Raw genomic sequence first — 13,608 nt, 5'->3', positions numbered from 1 at the left:
CCCCTCCCGAGTCGAGTCTATGGAGCAAATTGATTTATTCAATAAAAATACGTATGCATAGAAAGCAAAAGTTAAGACTACGACGGCCGCGCGAATACCCTGTAAAGCAGAGTATCGAAGGGGCGGCTCAGGATGTTCGGTAGTTGAGCTTGGCTTATGACTAGGAAAATAGCTGAAATATCGAAAAGTTTAGGAATTTCGAATGATTTGTTGCGTTTTCATATTGAGTACGAGGCTCGCTCAGTGAGTTGTAGGGAAGTTGGATTATTCAAATATTTTGATATATTATGATATATATATATTTTGATATAATATATTTTTATTTTTGTTTTTGCAATTTCTTTAGATGGGCTTGTAGTTGAAAATTAGATGCATTTAGCAAGAGAAAGTTTTGAGCTAACAAAAGTTTGAGCTTCATTAAATTTTTCTCAAATAAAGTATTCTGTCTGAAAAGATTTAAATACTTGAAGAGAATATAATTTTGACTATGGATAGTTTAATAAAATGTAAATGTCGCAAGAGTTGGAAAAAAGTTGAAGAAAAAATAACAAATTGGATTTATGGAGTTTTAATTAACATGCTGAGCGACCCTCGCTTTACTCATTGAGTACTTTAGAAAATTTCGCATGCTTTGAAGAGTTTAGAATTTAAATAGCTTAGCAGAAAGTTTTAGCTAGTGCACAGAATATAGCTTTTATACATAGTAATATATATATAGATATATATTTAAGCGGACAGACATGAGATCCATAATATATAATAAAATAACATAGAGTTTAACTAGATCCTGGCTGATCCTTAGTTCGATTGGCGCGTGTGCCGTATGACCGAGGCCAGATAGCAGGCGAGCACAATGCCCAGAATTTGTATGAAGGCGATGCCGATGCCAACTCCAATCAGGATAACGGCGTTCTTATCGATGCGCTCCTTCAGCTTGCCGACGCAGCCCTCCTGGTAGTACTTGTCCTTGCCCAGGGCCGGAGACTCGGTGCAGTGCCCGACGGCGGCGTCAATGAACTGCGGCTGGCAGCAGCTGGCCGGCAGCGTCTTGTTCAGGCTGAGGGCACGCCAGTCGGCCGGGGTGTCCACGCCGCAGCACATCAGCTTGCGCTGCACATTGTCCCAGGCGATGGTGTCCTCGCTGTTGGAGCGCTTGATGGACTCCTGCAGCGAGTTCTTCAGCATGCCCTCCAGATCCTTCTTGAAAACGCTCGCCGCAATGCCCACGGCCAGCTCAACGATGAAGATGATGGCCAGCAGCACGGCATACTGTGGAGTGGGATTGGTGGTAAGTTCATTAAGTGAGGGAGTGAGAGCGATTGGGAGAGGTGTATCTACCGTTAGAAGCAGCGTGGGCGACTCCTTGATGGCACCAAAGCAGCCCAGCGAGGCAATCAGAAATATGACCAGCCCCGTGACGATCAGCACAATGGGCGGCGCCATCACGCGTCCCTCCACAAAGTGATTGAACTCGCGGACATCGGCCAGAACGATGGCGCCGGCCACCAAAATGCCCAAGCCAGAAAGCTGCAAGTGGCATGAAAAAAAGGAATGAAACGTTAGACAACAATTTTTAGTATGCACTATGAAAATATATCTATAAAGAAATGTTTCTTATAAAAATACAAAATAAATAAAACAAAAATAAATGAATAAATTATGAAAATATATCTATAAAAATGTTTCTTATAAAAATACAAAATAAAAAAAAAAAAAAAAAAAAATTAAACTTATTCCGCACCCGGATTCGAACCAGGGGGGTCTGATGCTTTACTTATGCTGTTTTGCTATGTTGCATGTCGACTATTACTAAACAAATGCTTTTTCCAATACGAATAAAAAAGCTTTCAAACGCAGCCAAGATTCGAACCCAGGTCCTGTGCTGATACTCGGCAGAGATCATCTCTTCGCAGTCAGCCAACGTCCTATATCTTTTTCCTGCAGCTATAGTGCCATTTCATATGAAAGTAAACTACTAGCTGCTTATTCATTTCAATTCATAGTTTCGAACGAAGGAGAAGGAGTATGCTAAAAGGAGAGCGAGTAGAGGTATTGTGATGTCTGGGAGAGCAATCATACAAGAAGCACAGCAACTGCTCTTCACAGTGTTAATTGGTTATGACTTAACATAATGCTAATATGTTATGTTCATGTTATTTCATAAAATAACCAAATGCAAATTTTCGTGACTGTAGCTCTAAAGACGTAAAAGTTTTGAATTAAAAACTTCGGTTGGGTACACCATAGTTTCTACGAGATATATGAACATAATCAGCAATACTAATGGCTTTAGCTAAAACTCTGCTGCAAGGACTGTGCTGCAGATGCTGATCAACAGTATATTTATATATTGTTTTTACCTCTGCATATTACATACATTCTAATATTATAGCTCTGAATGTTCATATTCAATGGTCATGCACATAAAAGTAACCTGACAATCGATTTTCTATAAAGAGCGGCTATTATATGGCCTATAACAAATCCAAAGCACAATTTGTTTAATGACCCAAACAATCAGACCAACGCAGTTGCTCACCGTGCACCTAATTGTGTCTGAGTGTGTGCGTGAGTGTGTTGTCTGTGCTTGTGTCTGTGTCAGTGTGCGTGCGTGTGTGTTTGCCTGTATTAGCAACTCTAATTGCCTGATAAGGCATCAGCCATTGCCATGGACATTGGCCAAGTCAATGGCATTTGCATGTCGTCATTTCTATTTCTCTGCTTCAGCTCTGCTGCTGCCTCAGTTCTGCTGCTGGCTCAGCTCTGCCTCTGCCTCTGCTGCTGCTCAAAGGGCTTTGCCTCGTGGCATTGAAATTTGTGTTGCCTACTTTTGAGCGTAGAGAATTAAAGCAATTTATCCATGTCAGCTTTATCCGTTTATCCATCATTATCCGCAGTGTGCAATCAATTATCCATTGACATAATTCAATCTAGATTCAGTTTTTAAAGAGCATGTCGTTTCTTTTGATTACGTGTGTATAAATTAAGTCCGAATCACGCAATTCCACTGAATGACAAATAAAAAATGTAATTTTCTTTTTTTTTTATCTATTATCTGATAAATAAATTATGTTGTTAAAAATTGTTTAACTGTTGATGGCTTTGTTTGTTTATTAGACTATTGAGTAATAATTGATAACTATTAATTCATTTATTATTTGTTTGGACTGCAATCGAATTTTTACAGTTTTATATATTTATTGTATAATATTTTTATTGCACTTTATTGTTTTATAAACTGACTGAATAAAGCTGACTGAATAGTATTTTATTTTCATGTTTTTTTTTTCTTTTTGTTGTATAGAAAAAAAATCTTATAATGAAAACTATTTATTATTTAAAGGAGGGTCAAGCTTTTCCATTTGATTAATACAAATTTCTGCATAACTATATGGTATTTATTTAAAATAAAAACATTCAGATCTAGTTGGCCTCATGCTGAACTGCAGCTTTAAGTATTGTAGCTTAGGATATTTATCTTTGTAGAATTCAGGACTAACTTGATCTTAATATGTTTTAAGTAAATGGCTTCGACTTTTGAATTCTAGATTTATATTATATTATATATTATAATCTATAATTATAAACAACTAGCGAGAGGTGACCAAAAATTGTTATTTGATATTTGTGTATGTTTTTAAAGATTGTTCATCATATTGGTATTGTGTTTGTATATTTAATGTGAGTTATAATCAAACAGATAAAGTTCTATATAATCTTTTAGTAGATTGTAAAGAAACGACTATAAGGTGTCTTTAAGGCTCTAAGAAAATTCCATGTCTAATACGGTCATTCAAAATAGTACACAAAGATGGCGCAAAGATACGGCTAGGTCAACACGACTCTTTACGCTCATGAAGTTCATTAAGGGGAAAAATAAAAATTCCTTAAAGTCAATTATGCACGAGGTTGTAATTTTAATAAGCTGACGTGCTGGAAAGTCATATAAATTAATAAATATGATATATTTATATTCCATTTTACATTTCTATTTTTATAATTTCCCACTCCCAACCCAACTCTTAAGCTTTCTTTACTTACCGCAAATAGAACATTGAAGGCAAATAGAATATATTTGATTAAGCTGGGTCCACAGGCGCGCATTTTGATTCTCATTAAGAAGTCAAAGTCCAATAGAGTCGTTTAAAAATAGTTTCTCGTCTCTGGATATTCAAAAATTAGTAGACCTATGCAATGGGTAAGCTATGACCTTTAGTTGACTTTGATGGAACGCGCGCGTCTGCTCAAAGTGCCGTTACGATTGGAACTGACCAACTGCACGGCACGGCTACTGGCCAAGCTAACGATGTTGGCAACCAAGTCCGCCTTCTGTTGTGGCCACAATGGCTGACAACCGACGCGTCGGGAGCTGCTTGACTCCAAGCTCACATTGGTCATTACAGCAGGCAAAAGTGAGTGAAAGTATTTTCGAGAAAAAAGAAAAAAGCTGAACAAAACCGTATTCAGGCCAGGTGATTAGGCCGCCTCGCTATCGACCAGGAATCGGAGGAGGGAGCGTGCTCCGGGTTTTTATGCTTTGTAACCCATTTCATTGAATTACACACACACACACACACACACACACACACACACACACACACATACACGCACTCATACTGCTTTATAGTGCCGCCTCCGTGTTTGCGGCTCCTACAACTTTGACCAAAGTTTCCAGACGCTAGCGCAAGGCTTTCTGGGTCGCCTACGGCTTCCGCTAAGCGCTGGCCCAAGTGGGTAACAAGTCATTGCACTCATTAGGTGCGCAGAAAGTGCGAGTTGAATAGCTACTTACACCCAGGTGAGCGTATTTACCTTTAAAGTTCAACTACTTGACAGCCACAACTATTTGCATGGGTGGCTTATAATATTATCCATAAAATATAATTGAAATTACTATGGAAAAACGTGAACTATATTTGCACTTGGCTTAGTAATGAAGGTAAATATTTATTGGGGGAAATATTCAGATCAAGCTGAAAAGCCTCATGTTAAATTAAGTTAACTTGCGGATAATTTATTGACTTCATATTCAATTATTAACTATGAATTTTAATAATTTGGCAGGCAAATTGAAGATTTGCTAGCTTAACTTGAAGATAAATATATTATTTTGAGCTTCTAACTATTATATATGAAGATAAATAAATAGGTACTTGAAAAATATTTAACCTGAAGATACAATTAAATGAAAGTTATTATAAATTAAGAGCAGCTTGACTAAGGATTTTTTTCTTTGGCTCGCTTTGGTTACTTACCATAATGACAGACATTTAACTTGAAGATAAATATAGTATGTACTGAAACTTTAAAGGCGTTTTCGGAAATACAATAACAGTTACTTGGGAAAATTTAAACCAGCTGTAAGCTCTCATTCGGCACATCATTTCTACTCCCTATAGAATAAGTTTAAGGAATTCCTAGAAATAATCAACTTACATCTATCATATAGGCATATTAAGGTCAGCTAAATCAGCTCGGTCCGTTTTTTCTGGGTTTTCTTTACATATATATTATATTTAGGTCTATGAGTAAGTCTTCCAAATATAAATTGGCATGCATTGAGGCCGGCTAGTTTTTCAGAAAATTACTGTTTCTTTGAATAAAAAACAATTTTATAAGTAAATCCTATAAATCCTTTGAATACATGCATTGATTTAGGCCAGCTAATTCTTCTGGGAATTGCCACAAACGAAGCGTCTGGCTCTAAGTTTTAGCCAAGTAAACATATATCAGGCTATATAAATGGGTTTATTACTGAGGAATCGACCCACGTAGAAATGTGGACCGCCCGACGTCATAGGCCTAAATAATTGCGTGCTTCCATGTGAATAACGGTGAAAGTTATAAATGCTATTCAAGAAATAAATGCCAGACTGTGCGAATAATTAAAGAACTCTGGCAATTCAAGTTGGCACCTAGAGCTATGCCAAAAGTCTGTCATCAATTTGGGCACGGGGGAGGTCGCCACCTAGAAGGACTTTGGCTTGATTTAAATGTTGCGTGTTTGGCCCATTTGTGTTTGTATTTGTATTTGTATTTGTATTTGTATTTGTTTTATTCTAAAGGCGAAATCCAACTGTGAGTTACTTCACATTATCTGATCGGAGAAATCTCGACAACTCTCGCTGTGGTATTTGGGTTGATGGGAGTGCGATTCGGTTAGACTTTTGGATATATTGGGTATATAAGAAATAGTTAAGTTTATTATCGATGAAATCGTTGGGGCAATTTACAAGTTTATGCAATGGGAGTATTTCCTTGATTTGTATATAATAATATTTAAGTACAGTGCATGGCATACGATATGAGTGTGGATTAATTATTGTTCATAGTGTGTGCATAATAATATACTTGATCACAGTCCACATGCAATGATCAGAGCAACTACGACGGTCACAATGGACAGGGATTGACGCAGTGCATCCGCACCGCCGCCGCGGCAGGGCCATTCGTCCACATCCGACCTACAAGTAGAGTTAATGGTATTAGGATAGGAGTGCAGCTAGCTGGACGAGTGTGGAAAGTGGGCGGGGCTGCAGTACATAGAACATTGAACATTGAATGGAACCCTTATAGATAGTACGGATATGCGTATGGATAAGGATGGCGCAGTAGTGGGTAGATAACATGATCGTGAGGCTGATCGTGCGGCACATAAAATGTGGGCTGATTTGCAGTGTGGTGGGTGCGTTGACGAGTGCTGTGCAATGCTGATGCTTCAATGGATTCAGCTTGTTCGGGTAGTGGTTCAGATAGTGGTTCGGCCTGTTCATATGGTGCAAGCGTGCTGCAAAAACAAAAGCAGGCCCAGCGGAAAATGGAGTTGATTCAGGCACATGTATGCTATAGAGTGTGTGTTTGTGTGTGTGTGCGGGTGGATGAACTCAGTGTGGTTAAACAAACACAATTAGGTGAATTAGTTGGCTAATGAATAGCATGGCAATATAAATACGTTCTAATGATTTTAGTATCAAGGTGCACAAACTCCCACCTACCACTCGGACAACCTGACAATATACGTTTATTTAGGTTTACAATAATATTAATGACGACGCTGGAAAGCAAGTTACAAGTAAACAAATATAGCACTAAAGTGTCGATAGGGAGAGATAGTAAAATAAAACAGACCAGTCATTCAATGTGTTATATATATGAGCTTATTATATGTATGGATGTGTATGTATAACAAACATGAATGAAGGAAATGAGTAAGTGTGGCATAGTTAAACACACAGACATACATATGGAAAATATATGTAGGTATAACAGCTCTGCTTGAGTGAACGATTAGATTGACATAGTGTGAATGTATAACAGCTCTGCTTGAGTAAACGCTCATTGGCGCTGCATAAATGTATAACAAATATGGGCGCTTCCTACCTACGACAAGTTGGACACACGCACAATATATGCACATGCATCGAAATATGAATTATGAGAGTAAGAGTGAGAGAAAGAGTCCAAAAATAGACAGTCATTTAATACGGTATGTAAAAGCTTATTGGAAGTGTGTACTTACACACAAATGACAAATCTGAGTGAAATAGTATATGTATAAGTGAATAATAGATACAATGGTATTGGTGTTAGTTGAACTACGTGAATGTATAAGGAATTGTTTTTGAACGTATAACAGCTATGCTTGAGGAAACGCTTATATACACTGCATAAATGTGTAACAAATATTGCTTTAGGCCTAACTTAACGAAAAGCTGTCAAGAATACATACACGCATGAATTTATTGCGAGAGACAGAGAGAGAGAGAGACAGAAGGAAAGAGGTCAGAAAATAGCCAGTCACTCAATGCGCTATATAAAAGCTTATTAGAGATGTGTACATGTATAAAGTATAATATGAGTGAAAGAAATGAGAATGTGTATAAGTTTCCTTGAATATATAAAATAAATAATGAGATAGACACTCACTAGCAGAGTGTACAAATTTATAACAGCCATGCTAAGGCGCTGCATGAATGTATAACAAAAATTCTGTAGACTTACTAATGGCAGGCTCAACAGAGCGGACACAAGCATATGCGGAGAAGTACACGCGCCACACACTCACACATGCACATAACTATTGATATGGATAGCCAATAGGAGCCAGCCAATTCAAAGTGTTATAAGTATACGTGCTCAGTGGAAATATGTAAATGTATGACAAATATAACAATATGATTGCTTAGACGCTCACTAAGTATAACTTGTAACTTATATAAGAGAGTAAAGACAGTAAGTGATGAGTAGGCGTGCATAGTACAGTTACAGTTAGCAGTGAAAGAGACGCACACATTGTGAGAAAGTTATTTATTAGCTGACGCAAATGAGAAAAGTTATCTTTTTGTTGTTTCATAAAAAAGGACAGCAATTGAACTTGAAACTTGAACATTAACAGATATTTACTTAATGCCAATAACACCGCAGGCTGTAAAGAGAAAATCAGAAAAGGATATTTAATATGGGACTAGTTGCAAAGCTTTTGTTATACGCACCGATGCGGCCGCCAGCATTGCCCGTCTTCTTTGAGTCGGTGTGATTGCCCAGGCCCAGATCGTCCTCCATCTCGTGCAGGACAACGCTGCGTCCGATGATGGTACGCTTGCCGCTCAGGCTGATCACGGAGTCTGTGTAGGTGATGTCGATAGTCCGGCTGGCGTTCACCTCAATGTTGCCCAGATCGCCCACGTGACGCACCTCGTGATCGGGCGCACCGTGATCCACCTTGTCGGGATTGTAGTGCCCGCCCAGGCTGGCACAGCCATTGCTCAGATCTCCCTTCTCGTGTATGTGGAAGCCGTGCTTGCCCTCCATCACGTTCTCCAGCTGGATGCGCACATGCACACTCTGGCCGCAGTCATTCTGAATGAAGGTGACATTTCCTTTCACCTGCGTGTTGTCCGACTGCGGTGGGCCAGTCAAATGTGCAATCGCCTCCATAGGTTGATTGCGCTTTAAATAGAAACATATATTAAATACTTTGCATTTTAATATTATAATTCGTAGTTATACTTACAGTTTGTGCAGCGGCACAGATCGTGGCACAGAGAGCCAGTGTGACGGTGAGAAGGCGCAGCATCTTGAGCTGCAAAATAAAAGTGAGAAGAAGTCAGTATTCGCATATAATATATAGTTATAGCGTAAAAACATTCAAACAAATTCATTTTCATTTGTTTTCATTGCGTCAGAGCGCTACCTTGATCTATGTCCGTACTGCTCTCTGCCTAGCTGCCTGCCTACCTGTCTACCCGCTTCCCTTTCACTGTGCTATCACCTTCACTCAACACATTGATCGGTCGGGTTTTATCCAATTAAGAGACGAGCGCACTTTGATTATTTCCATACACGAGCTCACAAAACTATCCGGCTCATAGCTGAGGCTTACTAGCATTAGAGATGATCTATGTAACGCAGCACTGAGTGGAACTGCTTGCCACTATATTAATTTAGCTAGAATTGTGTGTTCTCTTGGGAATGCATTTAAGACTATAAATATTTTTGAATATTTTTATATGTATATTTAGTATAATTATTTTGTTATTGTATATGCATGCATATTTGTTTTATATTTATAGATTTTTAGTTTATTTGCTAAGCTAATATAAATTCTCGATAAATAACTTAAGTTGAATCGTAAAATGCATTACAAAATATAATTTATAAACATACGTATTTACAAATCAAATTCGCTGTAAGAAATTGGTTTCTTATAGTCAATTAGAAGTTTTTTTTTTATAAAGCTCAGCCAACTATTTGGAAACGTGTTCAACTTTTAATTATTAGAGAAATGTTATAGGCTTTTACGAATTTAGAAAGGAATATACTCCAAAAGTACAAATATCTGATTGAAACTAACAGAAAAGCTAAATTAAACTCAAAAAAAAAAAAAAATTCTACAATAACAGTTCTTTAAAGACATTTAACAAACATTTTTTTATAGTTCGCAGATAAACACAACAAGAGAAAAACCCGTAAATTAATTAAAGTAAAAAATCAAATAGATAAGATTTGTCTTATTAGGAATTGTACGCATGTCTAAGTTGTTTTTTTTTTTTTTTATTTTGTTAGATATTGAAAGCGGTTTTAAATTTTCTTGTTGAAATGAAATCTTAAATTATAGATTTGTCATATGAAAAAAATAGAAACAGATAAAATATATAGTATAACAAATATATAATAAATAATTCTAAAAATTAAAAATTTTATTTATTGTTTATTTATATATTTCATCAAATTTCTTTTATTATATTTAAATTTTTGCACATTTTTTATTATTTATATACTTTCTAGATTGCGCATCTCTATTAAATCCGAACAGCTGATTGTTCAGCTCGTGCAATAATTTGAACTTATTTAATTTTCTTTTGTGTACGGAATTAAAGCGCTTAACCTCAGTTTGCGACACGATTTGTGGGTCATGCACATTGCTCAAATATGATATATATGTATATGTGTATAGATTATATAATATGTATTTTCTATATATTGGCTTACTTTTGCCTATGCTTTATATATCTGTAGATATATGTACATGTATGCCATGTACAGGCAAATGAAAACAGCCTTTTCACAGGGTTAAGTGCGGATGGCCAACAAGTCGACGTAGTCGACGTCACTTGAGCCAAGGCCAAAGCAACAAGCAACAAACAACAATCTCTTTGCCGTACGCACTTCTCGTTTATGAGTGCGAATTATAAATTGAAACAACTCAAAATATGTCTGTGGAATGCGCGTAGTTTATGGCTAGAACGAATTTTTAGAGTGCTTATGCTCGTTCTGTTTGTAACGAGAGTATATGAGTTGGGTAAATTCTATCTAAATTCTAGAGTTGCCTATAGAGTTGATCATCTGATGAAATTTTGAGTTATTTACGTTTACTGAAAACCTGGAATACAGGCAATCTTAAAAACTTGGCAAATAGTTTAATTTATGGCTACCTACACTAATCGATAATAATTTATATTTTAAATTAGAAAATAATTTACGGACTTATACCTTATATATATATATATATATATATAAAAACTATTTCCATTTTATAATATCTACATATCTTGGAATTTTTCGATAGAGTCGTGAAGTATAATGATTTATTGGTAAGCATTGCTCTTAGAAATTTGAAATATTTATATGTCATCCAAACTACACTTAATTTTCTTTTTCTAAGGAAGCAAAATGTATGAGGGTATTGCAGTTTTTACCGAATTCTTATCGAACTAAAAAAACACTAATGGGGATAACTTTAATGGAGAGAAAATAAAGTGTTGCGGAAGAGTTGTTATTGAGTGAATGATTTGATAAATTTTTAGATAACAGAGTTTACTGTAATAGCTATTACTAATAATAATTTCAGAAAAAGTATATGTTGTTGAATTTTCGTAGTATATGTTGAGTGATTTTATTAATAATTAAAAATCATTAATGATTAGAATGTTATTTTTTTAATGCCTAAAATCAAAGTTATAAATTCGCTAATGTATCGTTTGCTCTACACAGATCAAAAATATATAACTTTTTTTTATATATCTACAATATGTAAGAAGAAATTCTAACTAATGTTAGGGTATCTGCTGGCTACTCATTCACTCCCATTGGCTACTCACTGTCTGCTTACTTAATGTAGCGCTTATCACAGTTAACGCTTAACTTATTCGACTTATTGAGCTTCTGCTGATTGTACAATGTAAAATTCGACGATCATTTTCAGAAGTTATGGCGTTGTATACTTGAGTCTGACTGTCGGCACGCAAATCGATATTCTCACGGATAAGATATGTCTAAAGTTTTGTTGTTATGCGTTCTAGCTGCTCGGGTATACTAAATGGCTTTTTCTCAGTTTCACATAATTTCAGTCTGAATAGCATTCCCCACAATGGCCAATCATTTGTCATGTTCGAAGAACTATCATTGGGGCGTTTTCCCCAGGTTGATTGATTGATGAAAGAATAATGAACTCTTTGCGCTCTTTAATGAATGAAAAGTGTCACTAGGCAATGACTACTGTAGCTACTCTAATCTTTTGGTTGAAAATGATTTGCAATTTCCTAATCTATATTTAAAGTTCGTAAGTGAAAAGTTCCTGTATAAATTTTATTTACTTAAACTAAAACTATTTAAGACTATACCTAATTGCACTAAAACTAATGCACTGACAAAAATGTTTGATTCGAACAGTTAATAACTATGTTTGAAATCTGTTATACAATAAATATGCCACTGAAACATTTGCCTTATATATAAGTGTAGTATACATTTTTTTGTTTACCAATATTAACACGTTCAACGCATTTCGTACCTACCCTGACCACATTGAAAATGGGAAATCAGGGTATAATGTTTTTTACAGTGAACTCATTGCGGGTATATTGATTTAGTGGACCTGAAATTTTACTACTAGGTTTATTTATATAACAGTTTCTAGTTTCTTTCAAGTACTACGGTGAAAATCACTGTCGAAAAACTATATCGAGATTCGGTTATAAGCGCTTTAGGAGTACAATTTAACTTAGATTATGATAAAGAGAATATTTAGATTATTTCACATATCTATTGCTTATAATTTTGAATAAATTGAGTGAATTAGTACTCCACTAGGTTACAGGGTATCTTCTAGTTTTATTTATATATCAATAAAATTTATATTAAACAAAAAATTGTATATAAAATTTAATTTTTCTTCGCTGAAGCATCTATTAAAAACAAAATATTTTTGTTTGTTTCTATAATTATATTGAATGACCCTGAATTTTGGATGCTAATTGGCAAAGGTAATCTCTGTTCCCATATAGATAACAACAATAGATATGCTTTGTGGTGAGACTTTAATTAGCATACAATTATCTGTGGATAGTTAAACGATAGTTTTAGTTGAGCTCAAGTGTGATGCCAGCTCGTTGTCGCTCAGATAAGATCTTAACATTAATATCATTGCATATCAAAATATCTAATTATAAGCGTTGGTTAACGACATATTTTCGAATTTGACTTAGGCAAAGCGGTAGTAAAATATTTTCGAGTATGACTAAAGAAACAGCCGCTCCTTCGAAAATGCTCGAATTTAGCTTCGAATTCGGCCAAAGCAAAACAGAAGCAAAGGCAACGTATCGACTGCAGCTTTGCTTATTAACGTGTTGCTTGTTCTTCTCGATTCTGTTTTTCGGCTACATATGTACATCTGTGTATGTTTCTGTGCGTGTGTGGGTGTATAACAGGTTACAGTAACCCACATGCAAGGGCGAACGACCATTGAACGCACAAATATTAAGGTATCATTTAAACTCCGTTTGCAGTTGTGCGAAAACTGGTTTTGCTAATTGTTCAATTGAACACAATATTAATACAGCATTTTAGCACGTTCTACTGTCTATATTTATTCCCAGTTTATTTTGTTTATTTTCATTGAAATTGTAGCAGCCCCAGCACTTACCTAGTTAACAGCTGATTTAGTGTGTTTTTGTTGTTTTAGTTCGTATTTATTAATTAATAGCACTGAAACTGACTTTACAGCAATATGAACAATTTACCGCTTTGATTGGAATGCAGCGAAGCTTTGGTTTGGAGACCTGCCGAGCAACTGATTTTAAATTTCCCATTGCTGGCGCAAGTCGAGTC

At 35.9% G+C, this 13,608-nt stretch overlaps 2 protein-coding genes across 3 annotated transcripts; both read right to left on the bottom strand.

The window, feature by feature from the left end:
* Positions 1 to 18: 18 nt before the first annotated feature.
* LOC6580627 (23 kDa integral membrane protein) lies at positions 19 to 4,563 on the bottom strand. Its single transcript, XM_002006413.4, has 3 exons — positions 4,042 to 4,563; positions 1,339 to 1,527; positions 19 to 1,269 (listed from the first exon to the last, which is right to left on the bottom strand). The coding sequence occupies exons 1-3, from the start codon at positions 4,114 to 4,116 to the stop codon at positions 799 to 801; spliced, it is 735 nt and encodes a 244-aa protein (XP_002006449.2). The 5' UTR covers positions 4,117 to 4,563; the 3' UTR covers positions 19 to 798.
* A 1,611-nt stretch (positions 4,564 to 6,174) lies between these two features.
* Positions 6,175 to 13,587, bottom strand: LOC6580625 (extracellular superoxide dismutase [Cu-Zn]). Of its 2 annotated transcripts, none has more exons than XM_032730132.2 (5): positions 13,424 to 13,585; positions 9,014 to 9,082; positions 8,493 to 8,949; positions 8,404 to 8,425; positions 6,175 to 6,464 (listed from the first exon to the last, which is right to left on the bottom strand). In XM_032730132.2, the coding sequence occupies exons 2-5, from the start codon at positions 9,074 to 9,076 to the stop codon at positions 6,356 to 6,358; spliced, it is 651 nt and encodes a 216-aa protein (XP_032586023.1). In that variant the 5' UTR covers positions 9,077 to 9,082; positions 13,424 to 13,585; the 3' UTR covers positions 6,175 to 6,355. The 2 variants fall into 2 exon arrangements, with proteins under 2 accessions (XP_032586023.1, XP_002006447.2); XM_002006411.4 differs by having other exon boundaries at positions 6,385 to 6,787; positions 13,424 to 13,587.
* Positions 13,588 to 13,608: the final 21 nt, after the last annotated feature.

Source organism: Drosophila mojavensis, unplaced genomic scaffold (genome assembly GCF_018153725.1).
Source record: "Drosophila mojavensis isolate 15081-1352.22 unplaced genomic scaffold, ASM1815372v1 contig_81, whole genome shotgun sequence".
Taxonomy (NCBI): Eukaryota; Metazoa; Arthropoda; class Insecta; order Diptera; family Drosophilidae; genus Drosophila; species Drosophila mojavensis.
This window is presented reverse-complemented; position numbering and strand designations above follow the sequence as displayed.

Bases quoted from the DNA above. Each gene is read 5' to 3' on its own strand.
- LOC6580627 (XM_002006413.4), bottom strand. From the start codon at position 4,116: ATGAGAATCAAAATGCGCGCCTGTGGACCCAGCTTAATCAAATATATT. The intron at 1,528-4,041 runs GTAAGTAAAGAA...TGCCACTTGCAG, and splicing joins CCTTCAATGTTCTATTTGCG to CTTTCTGGCTTGGGCATTTT. The intron at 1,270-1,338 runs GTAGATACACCT...CCCACTCCACAG, and splicing joins CGCCCACGCTGCTTCTAACG to TATGCCGTGCTGCTGGCCAT.
- LOC6580625 (XM_002006411.4), bottom strand. From the start codon at position 9,076: ATGCTGCGCCTTCTCACCGTCACACTGGCTCTCTGTGCCACGATCTGT. The intron at 8,950-9,013 runs GTAAGTATAACT...TTCTATTTAAAG, and splicing joins TCTGTGCCGCTGCACAAACT to CGCAATCAACCTATGGAGGC. The intron at 6,788-8,403 runs GTAAATATCTGT...TTGTTTTTGCAG, and splicing joins TGCGGTGTTATTGGCATTAA to CACGCTTGCACCATATGAAC.